The 26729-nt window shown below is 41.4% G+C and overlaps 1 protein-coding gene across 2 annotated transcripts in view; it reads left to right on the forward strand.

Moving 5' to 3' along the window:
* The first annotated feature begins 900 nt into the window (after positions 1–900).
* Positions 901–26729, forward strand: part of Gpr158 (G protein-coupled receptor 158) — a 444454-nt gene continuing 418625 nt past the window's right edge. Inside the window, exon 1 of one of the 2 annotated variants that reach the window (XM_008831743.2) lies at positions 901–2148. In XM_008831743.2, the coding sequence (XP_008829965.1) occupies positions 1256–2148 (893 nt within the window). In that variant the 5' untranslated portion in view covers positions 901–1255. The remainder of the gene's footprint in view (positions 2149–26729) is intronic. The other variant, XM_029562921.1, reaches the window with a different exon arrangement.

A 26729-nucleotide genomic window follows, 5' to 3' on the forward strand; every position in this document is an offset into this window, starting at 1 on the left:
TGAAGCTCAGCCAGTAGATGTCTCCATAACTCTCTCAGAGCTAAGACCATCGCCAGCAAGCCAGGTTTAATCATTTCCTTAACCCACAACAAGGAAAAGAATTTGATAATTTGCCCCCAAATGAGCAGATGCTCAGAAGGACACGACCTCATCTTACGTCCCTCCTCTCGAGTTTCAGTCCGATTATGAAATGAAAACTATTTCCTCCTCCCTCTTTTCCAGGCAGAAGAAAAGGCTGATTTAACTAAGCATGCAAGATGCCAACAGCCTCCTCCTCTCAGTACTCCAAGTTTCCTTCGCTCTCAGCCTCCGCTGGCGCTGTTCCTCCCTCCTTCCCGCCCACCCCACGCCACCCCTGCGGGTTTCCGAGTCATCAGGGAACCGGGTGGGTGAAAGCACTGATGCGGCTGCCTCCCGGCTGCCGCCTCCTCCTCCGCCTCCTCTGTGCGCCTGGGGTTCAGCACTGGACAGCTCCCGCCCCAGCCAATAAATGGCAGTCAGCTGATTGACAGAGGCGCCGACCAAACAGGGCACAAAACGACTTGAAGCCGCCCTACAAGGGTTTGGTTGCAGCCAAGCTGTCTCTTTAAACTGGTTTCCTCCGAGAGCAGGGAAAGGCAGCAGTGTGGTTTGTGGCCAAAACTAAAGGCTCCAGTTAACCAGCTGCCCGGGCTCCAGAGACGCTAGCATCTTTAAAGAAGCCTTGGGGACTCCCAGCTGTGCCCAGCTTGGGTCTGTGCGCGCCTAGCCTGGGGCGCAGGGGTCGAGGAGGAGCCAGAGCAGGGAGGCGGGAACGACCTGCGGCGGGTGAGATGATGGAGCAGCGTCTTCAGCAGCCCCCGAGGCAGTATCAGCATCAGCATCAGCAGCATCAGCAGCCGCAGCTCTTGAACACACCTCAATGAGAGCCGAGGTGGAAGCGGCCGAGCAGAAAGACGTAAGCAGGCTAACTATAGCTGCCCGGAGAGCGAGGGGGATGTAACCTGTTCGGCTCAAGGCTGCGAGGTGCGTAATCCCGAGCCGACCCATTGTGGAGCCAGCCTTGCCACAGGTGATTGGATCTGTGACGGCAGCTTAGCCAGCTGGGCCAATTCCAAAACATTCTTATTTTAAAGTCCCTTTGGACTTGGTGCCACCGGGGAGAAGCCAGAAGACCCTCTAATGAAAAGTCTTTACTGGTGATAAATCGACGACCACAATTTGCAAAGTGACTCCTCGGATTACCTCCGTCTCCAGTGCTGGATAGAAGGGAGCCATGGTTTATCCCTTACTCCTCTGCCTCCTGCTCGCTCATCTGGGATTGGGAGCTGTTGGCGCTAGCCGCGACCCTCCGGGACGGCCAGACTCCCCTCGAGAGAGGGCCCCGAGGGGGAAGCAGCACTCCCAGCAGCTGGCTCGAGCCTCAGCCCCGGACCCCTCGGCTCCCTGGAGCCGCTCCACCGACGGCATCATCTTGGCACAGAAACTTGCCGAGGAGGTGCCCACGGACGTGGCCTCTTACCTCTACACCGGGGACTCCCACCAGCTGAAGCGAACCAACTGTTCCAGCCGCTATGAGTTGGCGGGTCTGCCAGGAAAGTCCCCCGCCCTAGCCAGCTCCTATCCCTCCTTACACGGGGCGCTGGACACTCTGACGCACGCCACCAACTTCCTCAACATGATGCTACAGAGCAATAAGTCTCGGGAGCAGAACTTGCAGGATGACCTGGAGTGGTACCAGGCTCTGGTGCGGAGCCTCCTGGAGGGTGAGCCCAGCATCTCCCGGGCAGCCATCACCTTCAGCACCGAGTCGCTGTCCGCGCCCGCCCCGCAGGTCTTTCTCCAGGCCACCCGCGAGGAGAGTCGCATCCTGCTCCAGGACCTGTCCTCCTCCGCCCACCACCTAGCCAACGCCACTCTAGAGAGCGAGTGGTTCCATGGCCTTCGGCGCAAGTGGAGGCCCCATTTGCACCGCCGTGGCTCCAACCAGGGGCCCCGGGGCCTGGGACACAACTGGCGGCGCAGGGACGGGCTCGGCGGGGACAGGAGCCACATCAAGTGGTCCCCGCCTTATCTGGAGTGCGAGAACGGGAGTTACAAGCCCGGGTGGCTGGTCACTCTCTCCGCTGCCTTCTATGGGCTTCAGCCTAACCTGGTCCCGGAATTCAGGTAGGGAGAGGGGAAAAGGGCACAAGAAAAGCCGTCTTTCGGTTTTGCAGGTGGGCACCCTGGGAAAGAACATTGGCAGTCTGTGATGCCTCAAAGTAGAGCCTCGGCTAAGGGATTCCCTAAGTCGGCTCATGTACCCTTTTGGGAGGGTGTCACTGAACTTTGGAGGAGCTGGGATGTGCCCATCAGACAGACTGAAAAACGTTAGATGAGAGGCGATCAAGGGAGCTGCAGGGAGATTTCCTTGAATCTGTCACCTGGGGATAGCCTCAGCCCACTTCCTGTTTGTAGTCTAGAGGCTAGCCTGCTGTTAGTCAGCTAACAGAGTGTATAATTAAACCTGTGCCATTCCCTGGGCAGCTGTGGCCACTCAGCACTGAGTCACTCAGCAGCAGCGAGCTGTCTTTGGGATCCAGACTTGACAGTTTGGTCAGACTGCTTCTACTGGCTTCCTCCTTCTGGTGGTCTTTTTCTCCCCTGGTGTCTTCCTCTTCCTGTTTCCTGTGTTATAGCTAAAGGTTCTCTAGCCCTTCACATTGCCACACACTTGTAAGTTGAACTAGAGTTAGGGAGGGAGAAATCAGTTTTAACTGAACTGAAAGAGGGGCAGAAACTTAAACAGCTTTGCATCTCTTGACAGAGGCTCCCTATGGCATTGGAGGAGAGCTGAGAATTTGCAAATGAGCAGGTTGTCAGCTCTGCTCAGGGAAGTACCTCAGTCTTTTGGTGAGGAGCTTCTAATAGCAGCCTTTAGGAATGGATGACAGAAAGGAATAGAAGAGAGCAGAAATTCCAGGGAGGGTTTGGGAGAGGGCTGCAGGTTAATGAGGTCCACCACAGGTCACGTGATGAGAGATTCTGAAAAGAAGGTGGAAGTCATGGTCCTGGTGGGGTAAAGTTCCTTTCTTACATTTTGTGAACCTGGGAAGATGTGAGAAAACTTTGTGTATGGGATTATTTATTTATTATTTATTTATTTATTTATTTTGGAACAGCAAATACAGGGTGCTGACCTACTGAGACACACAAGCAGTAGGTGGGGAAACAGGGAGTGTTATAATCTTATCTTGGCACTGACATTTGCTGCTAAACTGCCTCAGGCAAGCTGTTTAAGCTCTTTGGGCCTCAGGTACTTGCTAAGTGAGAGAGTTGAAGTAGACAGTGTCCAGGGAGTCATGCAGTTATAAAATTCTGTAGTTCCTAATGCTAGCAACACTTAAAAAGGAATAAATGAAAAACATCCCCCTTTTCAGTTCTTTGATATGTGTGTGTGTGTGTGTGTGTGTGTGTGTGTGTGTGTGTTAAAGCTGCTATCTTAAATTGCAGTAACTTTCCTACTTTCAGGATAATCTCATTTCCTCCTGATTCCTGCAGGATCCTATTAGTAAGTGCTGAGCCCAGCTTTGAATCTCTGCCATTCGATTTGCCCAGAAGTAGATAGATCAGTAGATGCCATTCATTGCCAGAGAGCTGTGGCCTTTAGATGAGCCTTCAGAGTCTCCGCCTCTCTCTCATCTAACAATTACTTGATGTTAGGCTCTGTGCTTTTGGTATGAACTTTCTTCACTACTTTTCACAACAATCTTGTGAGTTACATTTTACTATTTTCTATTTTACAGTAAAGGAATCTAAAACACAGAGGGGTTAAATTTCATGCTTGATTGCACAGCAGTTAAACAGGAGAGTAAAGAAGCCCACTTCATAACCTTTAACCAGTACACTAAGGTGACTTAGGATATTGTAAACAAAGAGGTTAATGTGTAAGAATGAGAATCTTACACAGATGATTCAGATGTGACTGAGAAGAAAGACCATTCAGTTTAGAACTATTTTCTCCCCCACCCTTTCCCTCATGCAGGAGATGGAACCAGGGGTCGAACACATGCAAGGCCACTGAGCTACACTGCCAACCGCTAGAATTGTTTTTCTTATGATCAGAAAGTGTAATGTACTCAGTGCCTTCAGCCATGATGAAAGACCAAGGACACAAAAGGTCAAAACTTGGGAGGACTCACATGTCCCCTACACAGTCCTTGACAAGAGTTTGTTTGGGGTGCTTCCATAGTCACCAGTGATGCTCTCCAGCCAAGACACAGCCAGATCCTTGAGTGCCTGGCTCTACAGAAACTGGCTTATCTCAGCAGTGCCACAAAGAGCAGAATCTGTGCTCCTGAGTGCTTCCTGCCCTGTGGGTGGCCTCGGCCATTCAGATCCATATTGGAGACGTGTATAGATGTTCATTACAGGAACAAGAAGAAATCTTAAAGGGATCAGGTGGCTCTACCTGTTGTTGTGCCTTACCTAAAAGCCACATATAAAGTTTGTAGCACAGAAATGGGTCATGGACCTCCTGTCTGCAGTTTAGAGATATGCTTTGGTGTTTACTGAAGACATGTTTCTATAACTTCTTGGATCAGAGTTGGAGTCCATTTTGCTGAATGCATGAATCTCTTTCTGGTAGTGAGGGTGACTAGGATTGGTACAGGATATTTAGACATTTGCTGAATTTAAATGCAAGTGAGTTCACTTGGGAATGGCATTGTTTTGCACTGAGGACTGAACCCAGGGACTCTCATAGACTAGGAAATTGTTCTGCTACTGAGCTACATCTCTGTCCAGGGAATTCTTTCTTGATGAGATGAAAGTAACTCAAGACTTCATTTAGTTTTATCTCATTTTTCAGTTTGAGAAATTGAGACCCAAAGAACTAAAGGAATTTTCCAGAAGTGACACATTTTGTGGCAGTTTAGAATTAATAAGGTGCATTATTTATTGAGTACCTACTATAGACTGGATTCCTGTACAACTGCATTTAATCATTTAAGTCCTTTTTTTTGTCTTTCTGAGACAGGGTCTTCCTGTAGCCCCAGCTGACCTGGAGCTCACTATGTAAACCAGGCTAGCCTTGAACTCAGAGTTCCACCTGCCTCTGCCTCCCAAGTGCTGGGATTAAAGGTGTGTACCACCACACCCTGTGCATTTAATTCTTAGAACTCTCAAGTAGTTATAATTTCAGAAGAGTTAAGCAACATGTACAAGCTGTGAGATGGTAAATTAGGGAACTCAAATCAAAATTTTATCATCCAGCTCTGGTATAACATATGATGCCTATGTTCAGTCTTCGTGTTGACGTACAAAGCTCTCAACCTCTCCTCCAAAGCTGCTTTCACATGTATGTTTGAAGTGTGGTATTGCCTGGAATTAATAGATTTGTTCTGAATGAGTAATACATACTTTTTTTTTTGGCCAGTCATGCAATAAAGGATGTTGTATAATGTTTCGATTATTGCGTCTGAGTTAGTACTTTGCTTTAGTTCCCACTTTTGCCTCTAGCTGGCTGTATCACCTGCCTGGAAACCAGTTTCTGCATAATTAAAATGTAAAAAGGGCTTGATGATCTCCACATACCTTTTATATGTCTGCTCCAGAAGTTCTGAAGAAGCTTATCCAAAGAACAAATAGGTAGTTTTGGAAACAGATGCAAATAAACCAGGAATGTCCTGCAATGATCATTTACTCATAGAAAATCCAGTCTATGTATTCAGTGTTTAGAGTCTAATGGAAGTAAAACTCCATTTCAAAAAAAGAACAAGCACGATCTGACTTTCCCTCAAGAACTTTGAAGTATACTTATATTCAGTATCTACCAGTATCTAAACCAGGAGCCTCAGTATATTCCACATAGCCTTTTAAAAAGTTATTTTATTTTATGTGTATGAGTGTTTTTGCCTGTATGTAAGTGCACCACATGTGTTCAATGTCTGTGAAGGCCAGAATAGGGCATTGGAGCCCCTGGAACTGGAGTTATAGACAGTTATCAGCTACTGTGTGGCTGTTAGCTGCCAGGAGGATGCTGGGAACAGAGCTTGGGTCCTCTGCAAGAACAGCCACTGCTCTTAATGGCTGAGCCATGCCTCCAGCCCCTATACCCCATTTGGTCTTTCTGAAGATAAGTAGTGTTTGGACATTTTGAAACTCTTTTGTTGTTTTGCAATTTTTTGTTTTGTTTTTTTGAGGGTCTTCCCTGTTACCCCAGCTGGCCTGAACCTTGTGTAGGCTGGCTTCCATCTCACAGACATCTGCCTGCCTCTGCCTCCTGATTGCTGGGATTAAAGGCATGCGCCATCACACTTGGCTAGAAGCTCTTACTCTTTTTAAAAATTGTTTTCAATTTGCACTGAGGTTGACTGTAAAATTTCAAAAGGAAGTATTTATTGTGGCCCCAAATAATCTTGCCATTTTCTAGAACAAGCATTTGGGAGCAGAGTGGAACTTCCACGCTGCTGAATAAGTTACAAGAGTATATGCCTACCCTCTAGAGAGGGAATTGGTACCCTCCCTACACTGATTTTATGCCCTCAACTTTTTCATAAGGCAAATATTTTCAACCTCAGAAAGGTCTTTTAGGCTATATGAGGTCTGCGTTTAAAGACTACGCTTTTCAACCTTCGGCGTGCTCTGCATTTTATGATTATAATGTAATGTTCCAGGGTGCTCAGAAGTATGTTGTTGATGTTCTTTTGTGCCTATTTGGTTTCCCCAGTGTCACAGCCTTATCAGTTTTCTCTCTTCAGTTCTGATTCGATGTTATGCACTAGAAGGGTTATTTAAGCTGAATTTCTAATACAGCACATTGGAACGTTGATACCTCTGGCAGCTTGATTGTGATTACGCGCAAATAGGAAGCTTACTGGTACCGGGGCTGTGTTTTGGAGAGTTCCCTGCCAACAGCATTATTAAGCTCTTTCCCAGCACAGCAATGTCATATGCATTGCTGAGTTTTGTTTTGCTGGTCTTTTAGTTTTATCTGCCTTTTAGCTTTTGGAGCAATTCATTTCTATATGCAATTTCTATTGTAGCTGACATTTGTTCGTTCAACTAGTGTTTCTTCCTATAGTGAAAAAACTTTGATCTATACAAGCATTTAGGTAAATGGCCATTCAATGAAATGCTTCTTTGAGTTAGAAAAAGATTAATCATCTAGCCTAAAATTAGTCTTTTACAACCCTTCTCCTTTCACCTCCTAGAATGCCAAACCATAAGTGAGCTGCTGCTTCTTTACATCTAAGGATGTTATAGTGCCTCAAAGCAACCACATGGATTGCTAGTTCCATTACGTTCATTATAGGTAAAGTTTATGGGAATACAGACTAGCTGATGAACAATTAAACCTCAATATTTTAGAAAATTTATGTTTATTGATTTTTTTGTGATTTTCATATAATTTGATGATACTTAGATCTCCCCTATCTGCACCTCACCTTACTGCCCCCTGCTCAATTTAATGTACTCTATTGTATATAATAAAGCCTGTAGAATTGAATTTGTGTCCTTAAATGTCCTTGTGTGGGGGTCTATACACTGACACCTGGTTAATGTACCAATGATCATGAAAATTTATTTTTTCTAACAAAAGTTCTGTTACTTTGGTTTAGTTTATCTGTTTGTACAAGAAGGAGGCTCTCTCTCTCTGTGTCTCTGTCTCTGTCTCTCTCTGTCTCTGTCTCTCTCTGTCTCTGTCCCTGTTGCCCTCTCTCCCACACACACACTAACACACACTATTGCTAAATGAAAACACCATTTTGAAATAAGAATTCTTATTCACTGGTTATAATTTCCTCCATTAAAAAAAATTAAAAACACTTCTATATTGTCTTAGTTATATCTTGTCCAGTTTCTAAGCACCCAGTGTATCCATAATTTAAAAGTAGACTTAGGCATGTATGTGGCATCATAAATATGCCTATTACATCATTACGGAAAGACTTATGTACAACAACATATCAGGCTCTTATTTGAGAGGGGAAAGGGTGTGAGAGTCAAGGACAATGCATCTTGTCGATTCTAAGATGTACCATGTTTACATTTTGATGTCTTCCAAATAGAATATATCTTATGACTCAGCATATGTAAATTTCAATTGATACTAATTTAGTTTTGATTGTACACAATAAAACAGTTCAACTTAGAACCAATGACGTCTTACGTTTGATGTAGTACAAAACTAGCAAATGGGAAATTAAATTCCAAGGTCACTTGAACAACAAAGTTCTGTTATCATCGATAACTTTCCCTACACACAGCAAAGGATGCACGTGTGGAAACATGAAATGTGGATCTTCCTCGGCTCTGTGTAGATACCAGACTGCTGTAGCCTTCATTGTGATTTTGTTTAAAAAGATGAGCTAAAGGCTGGAGAGATAGCTTAGCAGTTAAAAGCACTTACTGCTGTTGCAGAGGACTGGAGTTCAGTTTCTAGAATCCATGTCAGGAGGCTCACAGCTGCCTATAACTCCAGCTCCAGGGGATCTGACACCCTCTTCTGGTCTCTGTGGGCACTGCATTCCTGTTCACAAACCCACACACAAACATACAGAGATGTATAATTTAAAAGATGAGATACACTAAAATATGACCATATTTTCTTTTTAATGTATGTGAAATACACAAAATATTGGGTCAGAAACAACAGAAACTTTTCAGAATAGGTTAGTTAAGAATAAAAGTCTTTCCCATGCCATCTGGCCATGCATTTCACTCATATTATGGGAAATGACCCCCTAGAGACCAAATAGGAAACAGATACACCTTTTCTTTCTAAAGTGCTTCAAGTTTTTAGGTGGAAATATAAAATTCTCATGTATCAACACAATTAGTTTTGATCATTGGGAGTTAAGCAGAATTATTGTAGTGACGAATTTTTTCCTTTATTTTTACTTTTCAGTTGCCTGGAGAATAAAGGGTTTAACCTTTTCTAATATTTGATGTCCCAGCCAATGGTTTAGAATAGGGTTTCTCAACCACGATACTAATGACATTTTGAGCCAGATAATCTTTTGCTATGAGGTAGTTATGTCTTACTGATTTTTAATTTATTTTTCATGTGTGAGAGTATTTTTCTTGTTGGTATGTAAGTGTACCCATGCATGAAATGCCCACAGAAGCCAGAAGAGAGCGTTGGACCCCACAGAACTGGAGTTACAGATGGTTGTTAGCTGCCATATGCATGCTGGGAATTGAACCCAAGTCTTCTGCAAGAACAGCTAGTGCTCTTAAATGCTGAATCATCTCTCCAGTCCCTCTTGCTGAGTTTTAGATGTTTAGTAGCATTTCTGGACCTCTGCTCACAACCAGGGAAAGATACCCCAGCATGACAAATAGCCTCTATTTGAAAGCCACTGATGTGGAGAAACACATAAGATATAATGCTATTCTGGGCTATTCTTATTACAAGAGTCAAGGGGTTTCCATATGTGTTATACATATATATATATGCATATGCATGGTTATGTGTGCACATATATATATATATAAATTTATTTAAGTCACATTTCTACTTATGTAGGTCATTGTTTATAAATAACCCAACATGAATAGAAACCAGAACATTTGATGATCAATTGAAAATTTGTATTTATATATAACATCAGGGCTCAGAGTATCTCAAAAATTACTGGCAGAACCTATTGCTAAGCATTGCTTTCTACTTACATGTTTTATATTCAAGATTTCCCATAAAAAGATATACATTGAAAGGAAAGTGCATGTGTTTGTGAATATCTGTGGGAAAGAGAGGAAGGAGGAGAGAAGATGGAGGAAACAAATGGAGACGAATAAGCAGATGAGAAATGATCTGCATGAATGACACTGTGGGATATTGTTTTACTGAGCAATTTCATATTTGGATGAAACTGAACTATTCTTCCCCAGTAGATAGCTGAGGAATCAAATTCCTGGAGATTTCATCACTATAAAGATAAGTTGACTGTGCTTGAATTTCCGTACTTTATTTCAGGAAGTAAAAGCTTTTATGAGGCTAAGCCAGAGCTTATTCTATTAACAGAACGTTAATACTTTGCAGCAAGTATTTAAAATGATACCGGGTGTAGGTCAGTAGTAGGACCTTTGCCCTCTCAGGCTATAACATATACATCTCCTATTATGATTTCTCTCTCTCTCTCTCTCTCTCTCTCTCTCTCTCTCGACAGGGTCTCCCTGTAGCCACAGTTGAGCTGGAACTCACTATGTAGACCAGGCTGGCTTCCATTTCAGAGACCCACCTGCTTCTGCCTCCTGAGTGCTGGAAGGCGTGCACCATCATACCCAGCCCTATCTATTGTCTCTTAGTGGAACTGTCCTATTCCCTAAACAGTGTGCATCCTAGAAGTATGAGAATCACATTTTATTACTTCCTGTACCCAGTGCCATTTACAAATGATTTGCATATTTCAGAGACACAGTATAGGGCAGTGTCTAGGAGGAAGGATTGGGGATTTTAAACCCAGGTGTGAGTTCAAGAGTTTCCATTTCACTTGTGTTGGAGTAGATTACACAATTCCCTCTGTGACTCAGTTTCCTTATCTGTGAAAGGTGTAGGATATAGGATATCCCTTATTGTGCAAAGAGTGAACAATCATATATATGTATATACATAAATTTAAAAATTTCTATTTGTATTCATTTTTTAAAGTATAGAGAATATTACATGTATGTGCTAGAGCTATACTTACTGGGAAGAGAAGATATCAAACAAAATCCCCGACCCCATTTACTATTTTTTGTGGGAACGAGGGTAGATAACAAACCAACAAAATTAAAATAATTCTTGATGAAATGAATGCTACAAGGTGCAGAGTCAGGTGCATTGCACCACTGGCCCTTTACAAAATGAGATGACTAGGATAATGTGGTTAAGAATGTCTGAAAGGCGGAGTGGGATCCATGAAGAAGGGCTGGGAAAAAGTCTTACAAATGGGGCAGGAGAGATGGCTCAATGGTTAGAGCCCTGGCTGCTCTTGCAGAGGACCTGGGTTCAATTCCCAGCACCCACATGACAGCAAACAACAGTCCGCAACTCCAGTTCTAGGGGACCTGATGTCCTCTTCTGAACTCCACAGGCACTGCATGAAATGAGTGCACTTATAAACATGCAGGCAAAACACTCACACACATAAAACAAAAACAATAAATATATAAAACAAGTCTTGATGAAGAAGTAAGCTTGAGCTCATATTGGAAGAATGAGAAGGAGCCCAGGAGGTCCTGGAACATGCAGAAGTGATCACACTCCAGATGGAGAGCAGTAGAAAAGCCCCAGACAGGACTGTGTGTCCAAGAACAGAAAGCCGGTGTAGCTGGGATGCAGACAGATGAGCAATGTGGCATCAGATAAGACATACTGAAAGAAAGTGTTTGATAAAGGGTTGCAGCATTGTGATGACACAGATGCATATTAAGTCCCTTAAGAATCTGGAGGCTGAAGAGATGACTCTGCAGTTATGAGCATGTACCGCTCTTCCAGAGGGTCCAAGTACAAGCTCCAGCAATCAAGTCAGGCAGTTCACAACCACCTGCAGCTCCAGCTTCTGGGATTTGACACCTCTCGCACCTGCTGGCACCTGCAGGTACACACCCAATACACTCATACATATAATTAAAATGGAAAAAAATTAAAAAAGAATCTATGCCTCTAGAAATATGTAAATGGTGAATGCATTTTAATTTTCCCCCTTTGGATGCTTTTACTGTTTAATGACTGAAGATTCCTTGTTTTACTTTGGCTCTTTTTGCTTCTTTCATTCTTGGGCTTACTTAGCACTAGGAGTTTGGATTTTACAGTTTTCACAATAAAGCTTCTATGCAAAAATAAGCTGTTTCTAGTTGTTATAGTCTTGACCATGAATGGTTGTACGGCATATTTGCAATGTAAAGGAGGTAGGAATTAAAAATCCAGAATTCCTTATAAAACTCCATTTGGAGCATTTGGTGTCTTAGGTCCAAATGTGGAATATGAAACACTTTTCCAGACACAATAAGAGGATAAAAGGAGAGGCACAGGGCAAAGCTGGGATGATGTCATGCATGCTCCTGACCCCCTTCAGTATGGTTATGTGGCATTTCCTGACAGATACTTGGTTACCTTTTACGGTCTAAGGGGCTAAGGTCAGAGACTTCCCAAAAAATAGTTGGTAAGAGGCTAAAGGGCCAGAGGTGAGACTGGAGGACCCAGAAGCAAGACTACAAACATCTAAAACATGGATTTGGAGAAAGTAGAGTCTGAATGATAGGAAACGTCTAGGTAGATGCTTTTCTGATCATGGTTATTAATCACTGAAAACAAGAATGGCAGGTTTATGAAGAAGACCTGACTACTACCCTTCTCCAGTGTGGCAGGTGAGGACTAGCCTCCTTAAACCCTCTGCAATTTTATTAACTGTCCTTTTACTTTTTAATTTTCGACTGGCTGCTTTGAGTTCCTCAGTTATAAGTCTTCTCATCCCCCACCACATACTCATCTCACTCCTGTTTATTCTGATATTCTTACATAATTTTTAACGATTTCGTATATGTCTACAACACATTGTGATATTCACCCCCATGACCTTTTATTACCCTCTCTGGCTCCTACTGACCTCCTTCATCCCAAGGAGTCCCCTTCTGCTTCCATGTGTTGTGTGTGCAGGTCTTGTGCAGGTAGCCACAACTGCTGCATGTTCACAACTGCAGTGACCATATCATGTCCAGATGACAGCATTTTGCAGCACACTTCCATTCTCCAGCTTCCAGACTCTTTCTGTTCCCTCTTTCACGATGCTTCCCAGGCCTTGCTGGAGGGGTGTGTATGTGTGTGTGACACAGATGTGCCTTTTGAAGCTGAGTGCTAAAGGCTTACTTCTTTGCAGCTCATTGCTCAGTTGTCAATCTCTATATTAACCTTCGCCTACTACACAAAGACACTTCTCTGGTCAAGGCTGAGAGAAGCACTGATTAATATCTTATTTGTATATTGAACTTATCTATTATCTTTAAGAACTGAAATTTGAACCATTTCAAGAATATTCTGAATTCCAAGGTTCAGTGACTGGTCATTGTCTGAAAACTGCTGAAAACATGGTTTCACTTAGTTTGTCTGAGTCTGTGTCAAGACTCCCCTTCTAGAGACTCACTGTGCAGCCCAGGCTAGTTCAGGATCTTCTTGCCTCAACCTCCTGAGCACTGGGGGTTATTGGCCTGTACCTCTTAGTACAGTAAGACTTTTCACCATTCCCTTCCACTTCTTGATGTGGCTAACTGCCCTTCTTTCTCACATGAAGAGACAAAAAGAATCTCATAATTTATTTTTAAAACATACCCAGCTTCCTAAATCCACCCTTCTTTTGAAGGAAACTCATGTTTTTATTGATGAGTCTTCTGTGAGTCACAATTTGTACAAGTCTCGTTATGTCTCTACAGAGCAATTGCCATGGAATCTCTTCAAATTATTGGCTTTTTGGATTCATTCAATATCTGTGTTAGGTGCAAGTCCTGTTAGTGCTGTAATTCTTCCTCTACCATGAAGCACATTCTCAATACTTTATTCACAAAAGATGTGTGGAAGGGAAAGTTTCCAAGTCTTTCCTTTCTGCAAATGTCTTTCTCTTCATGTATGATTGATTGACAGAATATTGACAATATAGGTTCAAAGTTATTTTGCCTTCCAAATTTTATGTCTTTCTTTTCCTTTTTTAATGTATGTGAGTGTTTTGCCTGCATGTACGGACGTGCACCACCTGCAGGCAGTGCCCCTGGAGGCCAGAAAACTGTGTCAAGTCACCTGGAACTGGAGTTAGAGATGTTTGTGAGATGCCGTGTGGGTGCTGGCAACAAAACCTGGGTCCTATTCGAGGGCAGCCAATGCTCTTAATTGCTGAGCCACATCTCCAGGCCCTTTCCAAAATTTAAAGACATTGTTACACTGTCTTTCACATCTGCTCTCACTGAAAACTTTGATGTCAACTTAATATATTGTACTTTGTGGGTAATCTTGTCTTTTTTCTTGGGGTTCTGAATGTTCTTGATGGTGATTCTTTCTGATTCATGGACTTCATTACTTTGTGGTCCTTTTAGACTTTTATTTAGAAACTCTTTTAGGACAGCTTAAAGTACCATCTACCGCCCATTTTCTCTCTCTCAAACTCCAAGTTGTGCATTTGACCTTCTGGATTAACCTCTGTATTCCTTTATTTTTAAATTGCTTTTATTTATTTATTTTTAATATCAGCTTACAAAACAGTTTTCCTGATGGCATTTCTACACATTGTTTCAGTTGATTCCCCTCCAATACCCCTCTTTTTGTTGCTCCCCCATTTCCCTGCCTGTGGTCCTTTTCCCCCAGTTTTCCCTCTCCCACTTCAATATCTCAGGTGTTCTGTTGTCTTCTCCATCAGATCAAGGCGTGATGCTGGGTAGGCTGACCAGGCTACAGGGAATGGATCCACACTGAAGGATATTTGGGGACACAAATTATACTCAATAGGCTTTTAAAAAAGAAAATAGAGATTGTGAAATTGAGGAGAAGAGGGCATTAAAGGGGGTTATAGATAGTGGAGGGGGTCCGAATATGATCAAAAGTAAATTGTATGAAATTCCCCAAAATTTGATAAAAAGCTCTTTTCCTGTCTCACAGGCCCCTTTCTAGTTGCCTGGTCTTTATTCACATTTATACACCCTAGATGCACATACTTAACAATTAGAAGCTAGGACCTGCATGAGAGAGAACATGTGGTATTTGTTTTTCTAAGCCTGTGTTGTCTCACTTAATATAATGAAAAGAAATTATCGGCAGAGTGAACAGCTTACAGAATGGAACAAAATCTTTGCTAGCTATCCTTCAGACAAAGGGTTAATATCTAGAATACATAGAGAACTGCAAAAATACCTCAAACTCCCAACTTTCTTTAATAAATAGGCCAATGAACAGAACAGACAGTTTTCCAAAGATGCCCAATGACTATTTCAAATTGTTACATAATCATCAGATGGATGCAAATTAAAATTATTTTGAGATTCCATCTCACCCCAGTCAGAATAACCATCATCATCAAATGGCAACAAGTGCTGGAGAGGATGTGGGGAGAGAGGAGCCCTTGTTCTCTGTTGGTGGAACTATGCACCAACACACCAGTGCAACCACTATGTAAGTCAACATGGGGACTTCTCAACAAAACGAAACTACCATATAATCTTTGTGCTTTAAAAACATGTTAACAATTATCTTGTGTGCATGTGTGTGTGTGTGTGTGTGTGTGTGTGTGTGTGTGTGTGTGTGCGTGCACATATGGAGGTCAGAATACATCTTGCAGGAATTGGTTCTCTTGTGCCTGGTGGATCCTGGGGATTGACCTCAGGGCATCAGACTTGACTTGGCAGCAGGTGGCTTTACCAGCTGAACCCTATCACCACCATAACCTCTGTCTTTCTGTCTGCCTGTCTTTTTGAGACAGGGTCTCCCTGTAGCCCCAACTGACGTGTATTTCTTTCCCTTCCTTCCTTCCTTCCTTCCTTCCTTCCTTCCTTCCTTCCTTCCTTCCTTCCTTCCTTCCATCTTCCTTCCTTTGTCTTTTTGAGACAGGGTCTTCTTATAGGCCCAGCTAACCTGAAACATCTCTGTTTTTCTTAATGCTACTCTCATTTCTGTTTCCATTTCTTTACTTTTGGGGAGATTTTGTTTTTTCCTTTTCATTGAATTTAAGTTCGCTTTGGCATCTTTCTAAAAATACTCATGAACTCTTTCTTGCTCTTCAATTATTTCTTTTTCACTATAGTATGCTTATTATCTTAAGTCTCCTTGAAGCCATTAATCAAGACATCTACAAATCCTCTGTCCCTGAATTGCTGCTGTTTCTTTCAGCTTTGGGTGTTCAGCTGTTCCTATCTGTTCCCCTCCTTCAGGTTTTCAGGTTTCCAGCACAGCAGTCCTTAGTTGGTCACCTAGCTTATGATTGAACTTTATCAAGTTGGATGGTGTATTAGTTACTTTTTTATTTCTGTGATAAAACACTGTGACCAAGGGAATTTATAGAAGGAAGAGTTTGTTTGAGCTTATGTGTCCAGAAGGACTAGAGTCCGTTGTGGCAGGATGGCATGGCCACAGATGTGGCTAGAGCAGAAAGGAGCACTCACATCTTCAAGCAGGCACAGGAAGCGGAGAGTGACTGGAAGGCTGGCAAGGCTTACAATCTCTCTAAGCTCGCCGCTAGTGACGTGCTTCCTCCAGCAAGGCCACACCTTCTAAGACCTCCCAAAACAGCGCCACCAATTGGGGAAAAAATGTTCCAATACTTGGAGCCTATGGGGGGCGTTCTCACTCAAACCATCACAGATGGAATGGATTCCTGTGGCAGGTGGGCAGCCTAGTCCCTCAGTGGGTCTCTTCCTTGGCTGTCAGGCTTCATTTACTTTAGGATGCCCAAAGAGGAAGTTGGCCAATTCCTCCCCCCCTCCTAGACCTTTATTTTGGGAGAACTAAAAGCCATTTAGCTCTTGGAAAATATTTCCTTCAATGTCTACACAGAATATCTCTTGATTTTTAGCTTGGAACTAAATATTAGTGCATGAGGAGTGGGGGGTGTGCCAACCCATGTCACTGTTTTAAAATTTCTTTAATTTATGATCTCATCTGTGCCTTACTTTCCTTTCTCTTCTTGATAGCTGACTTCGAGTTTAAAATCTTCCTGAAAGCTCTGTTGGATTAGTACTTTCCACCTCACTTTGGCCATTTAAGCACATCCCAAGCTTAGCTGCCTCCACCCTTGGCATGGTCTTGAGGAACCTGACAGATCTGTGTCTGATACTTCCATTCACTCTGCTTCTTCCATCTTGTACTTAATTATTATCATTACAGTTGACTATTGAGGAGGAGGTAGAAAAACATGCCCAACTCATCTTGAACAAGAACTCGAGCCGTCTTCTGGCCAGTGTGTTACTCTTACACCTGGGATATGGATGTCATATTCGCCCTTCCACTTACTAACCATGTGTTGTTAGGCAAGCCATTTATCCTTTAAGTTATTTTTAGGGAGAATAATATCAAATACAGTTTCAATGAAGGTGCCCGTAATTATGTCTAACATAATGCCTACCATGTAAGTACCCCAAAGTAATAACTGAACATATAGGACTCCAAATAGACAAAGAATAGACATTCAATTTACACCTGGGCACCTAATTAAAACTCTGCCCTTTTTTTTTTTTTTTTTTTTTTGTCTTTTTGAGACAGAGTTTCCCTGTAGCCCCAGCCATCCTGGAACTCACTGTGTAGACCAGGCTGGCCTTGAACTCACAGAGATCTGCCTGCCTCTGCTTCCCAAGTGCTGGGATTAAAGGCATGCGCCACCATGCTTGGCAAAACTCTGCCTTTTAAAATCCAGTGGAGAATACTTTCTGTTGGTCTTATTTTCTGTTGTTACTTATGGGTCATAATTACCATGTAAAACTGACTTCATTTATAATATTAAGAGGTAGAGAAAAATGCTGTGTGGAATTGAAAACCCTGTTCATGTCATCAGCTGTGTAATTTGATTTTAAGACCTATATGAATAAGGGAGGAAAGGAGAGAGAGAAAGAGAGAGAGAAAGAGAGAATAAATGAGAGAGCAGTGCACCTAGAGATGTCTTTGTGTAGATGTTGCAATATTCACATAAATGGCTTAACTAAGTCACTGAATCTCAAGGTTGAGACAGCGGTTACATATTTTAAGGTAGATTATGATATCTGCATTTGTTTTCTCAGACAGACTATGCTTTGCACTTATGCCCTTCCCCTCACAACTCAAAAAAGTATAACTTTGGGTATGTTATGTAACTTTTCTGGACCTCGTTTTCCTCATCTGTGAAATGAGAAGTCTTTTCTCATAGGGCTATTTGAATTAAACAAGTCAGTGGAAGCAACCTCTCTGCACTCATGAATAAGAGGCCATATCCACGGAGACTAAGAACATAGTAGACGTGTTTGTTAAACATTAGCTCAAGATTATTTCAGTGTAAAAGAAAAAGCCATAAAATAAAACATTAGTTACCCCTGTTAAAGCAGCAGGCTCAAAATAAATTTTAGGGGACAGTCATCTTTTATCAGAATGTAAACCACAGCAATTTAAAAAGATGTGCCACATATAACTTTGAAAGAGTGTCACCCACAAAAGTCCCAAAATACAGATTACATTTGTGGATGCAGGGTTAATGTCTGGCCCTAATTGGCCAGAGTTCATTTTATATTTATTGGTTCTTTTTAAAATTAAGTAAGTTATTTTCTTCTACAAAAAATGGATAGACCTTCTCAAGGAAGCTTTGACCTGATTGTTGAATAGACACCCCAGAACAAGAAGCCAGACAGATGGAGAATGCATGTGCTATGTAAAGTTCTGGCAAGCTGCTCCGGACACGTCTTCAGTGAAGTGGTGTGGGGGAGGAGATTTCCTTGCTCTAGGAAAAACTGCTGTGAAATTCTTCTAGCTGTTGATGAGGAGATTGAGCCTTACACCTCATGTCACCAAGGAATATCAAGTCATGATCGAAACTATGGGCAGTTATACTGTTGGAAATTAGATTGAAACTAGGGTCTAGTTTTGTTTGGGGAAGATGATTTAATTGTATAATGGCACTAGATGAAAAGACTCTAAAATAGCTCTTAAATTTGGTCTTCTAAATAAGCAGAATATAATTTGATAATGGTATCCTTAGATAACGAACTGTTAATTGTTGTCTTGTAGAGATGCAAGAGATAGAGATGAACGTTTGTCTTTGGCTGTACAATGGACCATTGTTTAGCAATGACAGGACAATAAGAATTCACCATGGCATTTTGTTCAGTCAAGGGGGTTCAACTACAGGTAGTTGTCAGGTGGTCCGCAGTCATGTTAATGGTATTAACTCTGCACTCTGGTGTTCACTTGAGAGTTTGGATGAAACCTAACATCACAACGGCAAAGTGATTTCTCCTATCATGCCACTAATGCTTTCATCCTTGTCTATTTTAACAAAGCATGATAAAATATTTCTAATCGGGTGCTGAGATTACCAATCATTTGCTCCCTTGCCCCATTGCTCAAGATTATTTGAGGGCAAGATTTTAGGGACCAAATACAGATTCGTAAATATTTAAGATCTTAGGAGATGATCAAAGGGCTGGAGAGATGGCTCAGTGGTTAAGAGCACTGAATGTTCTTGCAGAGAACCTGGGCTCAATTCCCAGCACCCACATGGCAGCTAACAACCGTCTGTAACTCCAGTTCCAGGGGAATCCAGCATCTTCTTCTGGCCTCCGTGGGAATTGCATGACACAGTGCCCTTACACACATGTGGGCAATACACTTATACGTATAAAACAATGTAAAATAAAATAAAAAAATAGAAAAGAATGATGAACCAAAAGAGAAGTTTGAATTACTCATGATCTTAATGCTAAGAAGTATTCACTGATATTCGGTTCATGTCTGTTGTTGTAAAACATATGCACTAAAATATCCTTGTTTTCTGAAAATGCATGCCAGTAGTCATGCACAGTGCTTTGGTTTATATTTGAATCCCTCAGGTATCCTGAAATACTGTTCCTAGTGACTGTATATTGTGTACATGTTCCCTGTCCCCATCTCTGCCGAAGCCTCAGGAGACTATGTAAAAAGACCCCTGGTGTACCAACACCCGTTCATGCAATGGGTTGTGTGGTAAGAGGTGAATTCTGAACTCAGGGACTTTTATAATAAGCAGAAGGAAGCTTGCTTTTTGTCTGGCAGGAGACATTACCTCATCCCGCAAGGTTGCTCACTGCGAAGCACAGCCCTAGAAATGGTCTAAGCAGAGAAGTCGGGCTTTGCATTATGGGCATATCCAGCAAGATCCGGAAGGGAAGCTCAGAGCTTCAGTCTTCTCCCAACAGGTCCCATTTGCTATATAAATATTTGATGGGTACATCTAGGCTTCCAGACAGTTTTCCTGCCTTATTATTGTTCTGTTCCTATCTTTGGGGCTTTTAAAAAAATACCAAATTGCAAGATAGAAGTTGTATTGCTGCTAGTGTTTGTATGATTCTACCTATGAGATCAGAAGTACAGTCGGCAGAAAATACAGGTTTTGGTTCTGAGAGGGAGTCACATATTACTCATAAGACTTTTACAGACTTAGCTAGCAGTGTAAGTGCTCTCTTTCCTAACTCATGGGTATCAGTTAGGTACTGTGTGTGCGTGTGTGGTAATGTGCATGTGCCTGATGTGTTCCTGTGTGCATATGTGTGCACACACCTGAGGAGGACAGAGGTCAGTGCTGGGTGTCTTCTCTTACTTCTCTCCACTGTATTGTTATTATTTTTGACACAGGGTCTCTCACTGAACCTGGTGCTCCGGGAATCCTCTTGCCTCTACCTCCCCAGCACTAGAATTTTAGGATGTGCCACTGTGTCTGGGGATAGTGCTGGGGATCCAGACTCAGGCGCTCTTAAATGGTAAACAGTTTGTTACTGAGCCACCTTCCCAGTTAGCTACTTCTGACATTATCTTTGTCCTTTTAAGTTAGGAATAAGACAAGTATGCATTGTGACCGTATTACATGTCAATTCATGCTGGGGCTAGAGAAATGGCTCAGCAGTTAAGAGCACCAAATTTGGTTCCCAGCACCCGAATGGCAGCTAGCAACCATCTGTAGCTCCAGTTCCAGGAGATCTGATGCCCTCTTCTGGCCTCCATGGGCACTGCATGACACAGGTGCTCTTACATACATGCAGGCACTACATCATACAAAAATAAAAATATTTTAAAATATAAAATCATATAATAAATGCCAACAAGTCTTTGAAAACTAGAAAGACCTATATAATTATGTGAATTACTTAATCTTTGATGATGGGGTCTTGCTGTGTAGCTGTGGTTGGCTTTAATTCACTGTGCAGTCTAGGCTGGCCTTGATTTTCTGGTGGTCTTCCTGTGGCAGTCTCCTGACTATTGGGATTATAGGTGTGCATGCCATATCTGGGCTTTAAAGTTTAAAATATGGTTCTGACACAGCAAACTCCATTGTGCAGGGCTGTGCTTACAACTGTTTACTCTGTTCCTTCATCACATGGCTCATTACTGGCCAGGTTTAGTAACCATTATTGCTTTAATTGATTTTTCATTTTCCTGTGTGTAAGCTAATAATGACAATGGTGTATTTCTGATGATGGTTCAGAGGTTAGTTTTCCCACCTTTGCTTTATTATTAGCAAATCTTTCACTAAAACTTTGAATAGGAAAGATTTGACTCCTAATTACTATGTTATTGTAAGAGGCAGAAGGGAAAATAGGGCCTTCGAAAGTTCATTGATATTAGCATCCTGTGTACCCTGTATTCTGCATCAAAGTGGAAAAGATGTTACCAGCTCCTCACCAGCAGTTCCACTGCCTTCACGACAGGTTTTTGTTCTATGTGAATCTCTCTCTCTCTCTCTCTCTCTCTCTCTCTCTCTCTCCCTCTCTCTCTCTCTCCCCCTCTCTCTCTCGAAAAGTAAAAGGCAGGATGTGTTAGTGTTCCGTAGACTGCTGCAGGCAGCAAGAACAGCTTAGCACAAGGCAGCCTGTAAATACAGTCACATTAGGTGGAGTCCCAGACCCACCTTCACTTGAATTAATCTGTAAGCCCATCAGAACCTATTTTGTAAGTGCTTGGTGAATATGTGTAAGAGGCAACTATTATATGTAATGTGTAAAATCTGTAGACTATCCTTTTATGATCCTCCCTGTTCTTCCTTTTGGCTGCATTAACGGCTGTTAGATTTGCCCACAACAATGGCTTCCTCTTAAAAACCCTTGAAAGATGGCCATCTGCTTACCACATGGACCTCTACATACACGCTCTAGTCATGGAACAATACCGTGTATGAGAGGGCTGAAAAGTATAGTAAGGAGAAGCCGTGTTGACTCAGTGGCTGTGTGTGTGCCCAGACTTATGTCGGCCCCTCCTCTGTCTAGCATTGTGATGAGTGTAGGGGGATTTGTCAGTGCGTTTCATCTAGACAGATTTTATGTTGACTTCTGCATCCTTCTTCCCATGGTTTGTGAGTTTTTAAGGAACATCCTGTATTGTGAATCTACATCACCTAGTACATTCCCTCCCTCAATCTATCTGCAATGTAGCGTATAACATTAGTCAATTTGCTGAGCATTCTGGCAGGTTTATTCTGAAATTATTTCTGCTGGACTTGTATCAGGTAGCTGTGATACCGGAAATAGCTTGTAGATGTCAAGTCAGATGCATGGTTTTGAGTTCCTTATCTCAAACTTCAAAGCTGTGTAACTTCAGGGACTCTACTTCTTTATCTGTAAAATGGAGATACTATGTACCTCTCAGATGATTCTGTGAAGTTCTGTATAACTGAAAAGTGTTATGGGTGTGTTGGTTTACTTTAACACCTACTTCTATTTTAATTTTGGTTTCCAAGCCAGGTCTAGTTCTTGACCTCCTGGCTTGGTTCACTCTACGACTTGTGATTCAAGTTTTGTGTTACAGAGAAACGGCTTTGTCCTCAAATAACCCAGACACCCAACACCAGTACTGAGGACATTCTTCTGCAGGAGCCCTACCAGGTGTTGCCTCTGCCACCTAGACCCCGAGAGAACTGTGTGTTCACACTTTCTGTAGTTACAGGTTTGAGTTAAAGGAGGGAGGTGCAGAGTGTTCTTGTGAGCAATGACTTCTCAAAGGTGAATTTGGGTAAAACTTACTGAAATATGAATCTAGACTCTTCTACAGTTACATGTAAAAGAACATGGCTGTTCATTTCAGTCTTTCCTATGATTCTCCTCTTGCAGCTAACCCATGAAGCATTTGTTCATATAATTCCAGTTAAATGTATAAAGCATAGTTTTTTTTTTTTTGCCAGTGGAATATATGTGAGGTATGTATTGTACACCTCTGATTACTGGTGACCTCAGCATTGCTTTGTACACGTGTGCACCTCTTGGCCTTGTTTGTCTGTCTTCTCATTTATATGCATTTCCCATTGTCTATTTAAATTCTTAGATTTTTGTGGTGTTACAGCAGAGCTCAGTGCATTGAAGATAGCTTCCTTTCAGTTTTAGACATTGAAAAACCATCCAACCTGCCATCTTTTAGTTTTACTCATAATGTCATCTCTTGAACAGAATTAAAAAGATATTACGATAGTATTTAATGAAAAGTTTGCCTTATATAAGTTTTATGCTTTGGAGTTTTGTTTATGAAGCCTTTTAATATATCATCACAAAATAGTCTCTTATATTACCAAACACTATAGTTTTACTTTTCATAGTCAAATCTTTGACATCTTAAGTTCACCTGTATACAACAGTATTAGGTGAGGGGCTCACTCATTATTTTTACCTATCAGAGAGCTGTGTTCTCAATATTGCTATTGTTATCATACAGATGTTTAATATTCACGTTTGTCTCTAAGCTCTCTCTCTCTCTTTTTTTTTTTTTTTTTTTTTTTTTTTTTTTTTTGTTGTTGTTGTTTGACAGGGTCTCCCTAGTTCCAGCCTGCCTGGAAGTCACTATGCGGACCAGGCTGATCTCAATCTCACAGAGATCCACTTGCCTCTGCCTCCTGAGGGCTGGAATTAAAGGCGCACGCCATCATAGCAGGCATTGTCTCTAAGCTCTTTATGTATCTAGTGGCTTTGCCTGGATCATGATTGGGTAGAGGTCTTAATATTTATTTGGGCAAATAATCTTTTTATAACTTTTATTATTCCACTTGAACCTAAGTATAAGCTATTAAATAAAAAAAACTGCATCTAGAAGTCTGATTCATTGTACATTAAATTTGTAGCCCAATTTGATGAGCATTGACATTTTTACAGCAATAAACTCTACCATTTTAGAGCATGGGATAGCTTTCAGTTTTTTAGCATTATTTTGTACTTTGTTGGAGTTTTCAGAATTTCTCCTTGGAATTTTAAGTATATTTCACTAAACTGTTAGAGAGTTTATGGCTTTTGTTGCTATTTTAAAGGTATCTTTTTAGTTACATTTTTTTTCCATTTAAAATAGGATTATATTTGTTTTATAAGTGATTATAAAAGTAGTATATGTTCAACGAGGAAAACTTGAAAAATGCCAGAAATATGAAGCATAAAACTAAATCATTTATAATTCCACTATTTAGAGATAGCCAAAAATTAACATTAACATTTGAAAGTTTACTGTGCTTTTTAGTGGATTTATAGATACATTTTAATATAATACATACTCTTTTCATAGGTCACAGATGTTTTTGTTCTTTTATTTGTAAAGATTGTAAGATGAAAAGGATTTTTCTTGAGTATTTAAGACCAATAACATATGTTTACTTTTTATTATGGTAATGAGATACCTAAGGCAGGCTAACCTATTAAGAAAAAATGTTTATTTAGCTCACAGTTCTCAACATAAAGGGCCTATATCTGCGGATGGCCTTCCTGCCAGTAGAACACTCATGTCCTGCCAAGCATCACATGACAAGAAATGTCCCTCCACCCCTCCACCAGGATTCAATCATGGGGTCTGCAGCCTGATAACTTACCTAACCCTAATCACTTCCCCAAGGTCCCATCTGTGAACACCAACCATTCTGATGAACTTTCCGGCTCTTCACAATGGGGGTGGGGTTTCTTAATGGGAGGATGGGACTACTTAAGAGACTCACTCAGACCATATCCATTAGAGCCCATGACCTTACTGGTCACTGACAACTGTGAGAACCTGGGCATGTATATAGTACTAGAAACAGCTCAGGTTCATGTGTCCTTGATATGCTGCCCCCTCTTTGTTTTTTTTTGTTTTTTTTTTTTTAGTTTTTTGTTTGAGACAGGATGTGCCTGTAGCCCCAGCTGACCTGGATTTCACTATGTAGACCAGGCTGGTCTTGATCTTGGAGAATCTCCTGCCTCTTCCTCCCAAGCGCTGGGATTAAAGGCGTGGGCAAACCTGGCTGCTGCCCCTCTTAGTATACCTCAGCTCTTCTCCACTGAATACTCCTTTGCTCAGCTGTCTCCTCTTCCCTTCACTAATTGCCAAACCCATGTTTCTCTACCTGTGCTTCTCCTCATAGGCAGTTTCTTTTCTTATGGTTTTGACATGCTGTGACTCTTGTTGCTACTCTGCCTCATGACCCCTTTCTACATACCATTGTGTGACATTTTCCCAGTTCAAAGTATTTAGGGAGAGAATCCAATTCACTCCATTAATAAATCTTTTTTCTATTTGAGCACATCTTTGCACACGAGCTCTACAGTAAAATCTTCCAGTTGGCCTACTTCTTTCTCCAGCCAATTCAGGTATGAGCAGGTGAGGAAATTCTGATAATATTTAGAAAATAATATGGAAGACAGGAAAAATCACGCCCCCTAAAAGTGTCGTATAATGACGATTTTTTCCAACTTTGAAGGAGTGTGAATTTGCCAATTGGTCAAAATATTGCAGAGTTCATTACAGGATCATTTAGTTTTACAATATAGATACTTTCATTCTAAGTTTTTATTTTCATTTTATTTTCCTTGACTGTGTGAAATTTACTTGTTTATTTATTTTTGAGACAGGGTTTCACTCTTAGTCCAGGCTGGCCTGGAATTCACTAAGTAACCCAGGCTAGGTTCAAACTCAAGTTAGTTGTTTGGCTCCAGCCTCCGGTGGACTGGGACTGTAGGCATACATTGCCATGATTGGCTGAAATTTATCTGATGCATAGTATGAGGAGGGATTTTAACCATTAACTTATTTTCCTTAAAAACTTAAATTATTTGTTGGATGTAGTGACACCTGCCTTTAATCCCAGCACTTGGGATCTCTGTGAGATGGAGGACAGTCTGGTCTACATAGCGAGTTCCAGGGTAACTGGAGCTACAGGGAGACCCTGTCTCAAAAAGAACAGAAAAATAAAAAAAAATTAAAAATTTTTGTTCTAGAATCACTTATTTACTAATCCATTCTCCCTCAAGTGACTTGAAATATTATGAGATTTCTTTCCTTGGTTCTTAGATGCAATTGACTGTGAGCATCAACACTGATTTTGAGACTGTAACAATATGACATTGTATTATATTATATGACATTGATTATATTATAATCAAGGAAATGAGATACTAAGTTGTCACACATACTTGACTGTTTCTGGGATTTCCCCTCTCTTGGATGATATCTTTCAGAGCACATTATTTTAGTAGTTGTGATTAAAATTTTTATTGGTATCTAGTACTCTCTTCATTAAAATTTTTTGGTTTAATCTTGTTTATATGTGCCTCTACTCCATTTTCAAAATAACCCTGGCTTCTATCACATTATATTCTTCAAAGAATTTCATTAAATTTGTTTTATGGTTTAATTTTACTTTGAGACAGAGTTTCATGTAGCTCAGGCTGGCTCTGATTCATAGATGACCTTAACTTCTGATCCTCCTGCCTCTGCCTCATTAGTCATGGACTTACAGATGTGTGCCACCACAGGTGGTTTATTCAGTGTTGGGGGTTGAACTCAGGGCTTTGTGTACAGGAAGAAAGCCTGGATTACCTTTTATTATTTTAAATTTTTTTCACTCTTATTTTTCTTATGGGGCTTTTTGCTATTCTAATATTCCCCCCTCTGAAGTGGTAACCCTAAATTCTTTTTTTTTTTTTTTTTTTTTTTTTTTTCAGTGTTGGGGGTTGAACTCAGGGCTTTGTGTACAGGAAGAAAGCCTGGATTACCTTTTATTATTTTAAATTTTTTTCACTCTTATTTTTCTTATGGGGCTTTTTGCTATTCTAATATTCCCCCCTCTGAAGTGGTAACCCTAAATTCTTTTTTT

This window comes from Nannospalax galili, unplaced genomic scaffold, assembly GCF_000622305.1.
Source record: "Nannospalax galili isolate Female #2095 unplaced genomic scaffold, S.galili_v1.0 scaffold14, whole genome shotgun sequence".
NCBI lineage: Eukaryota > Metazoa > Chordata > Mammalia > Rodentia > Spalacidae > Nannospalax > Nannospalax galili.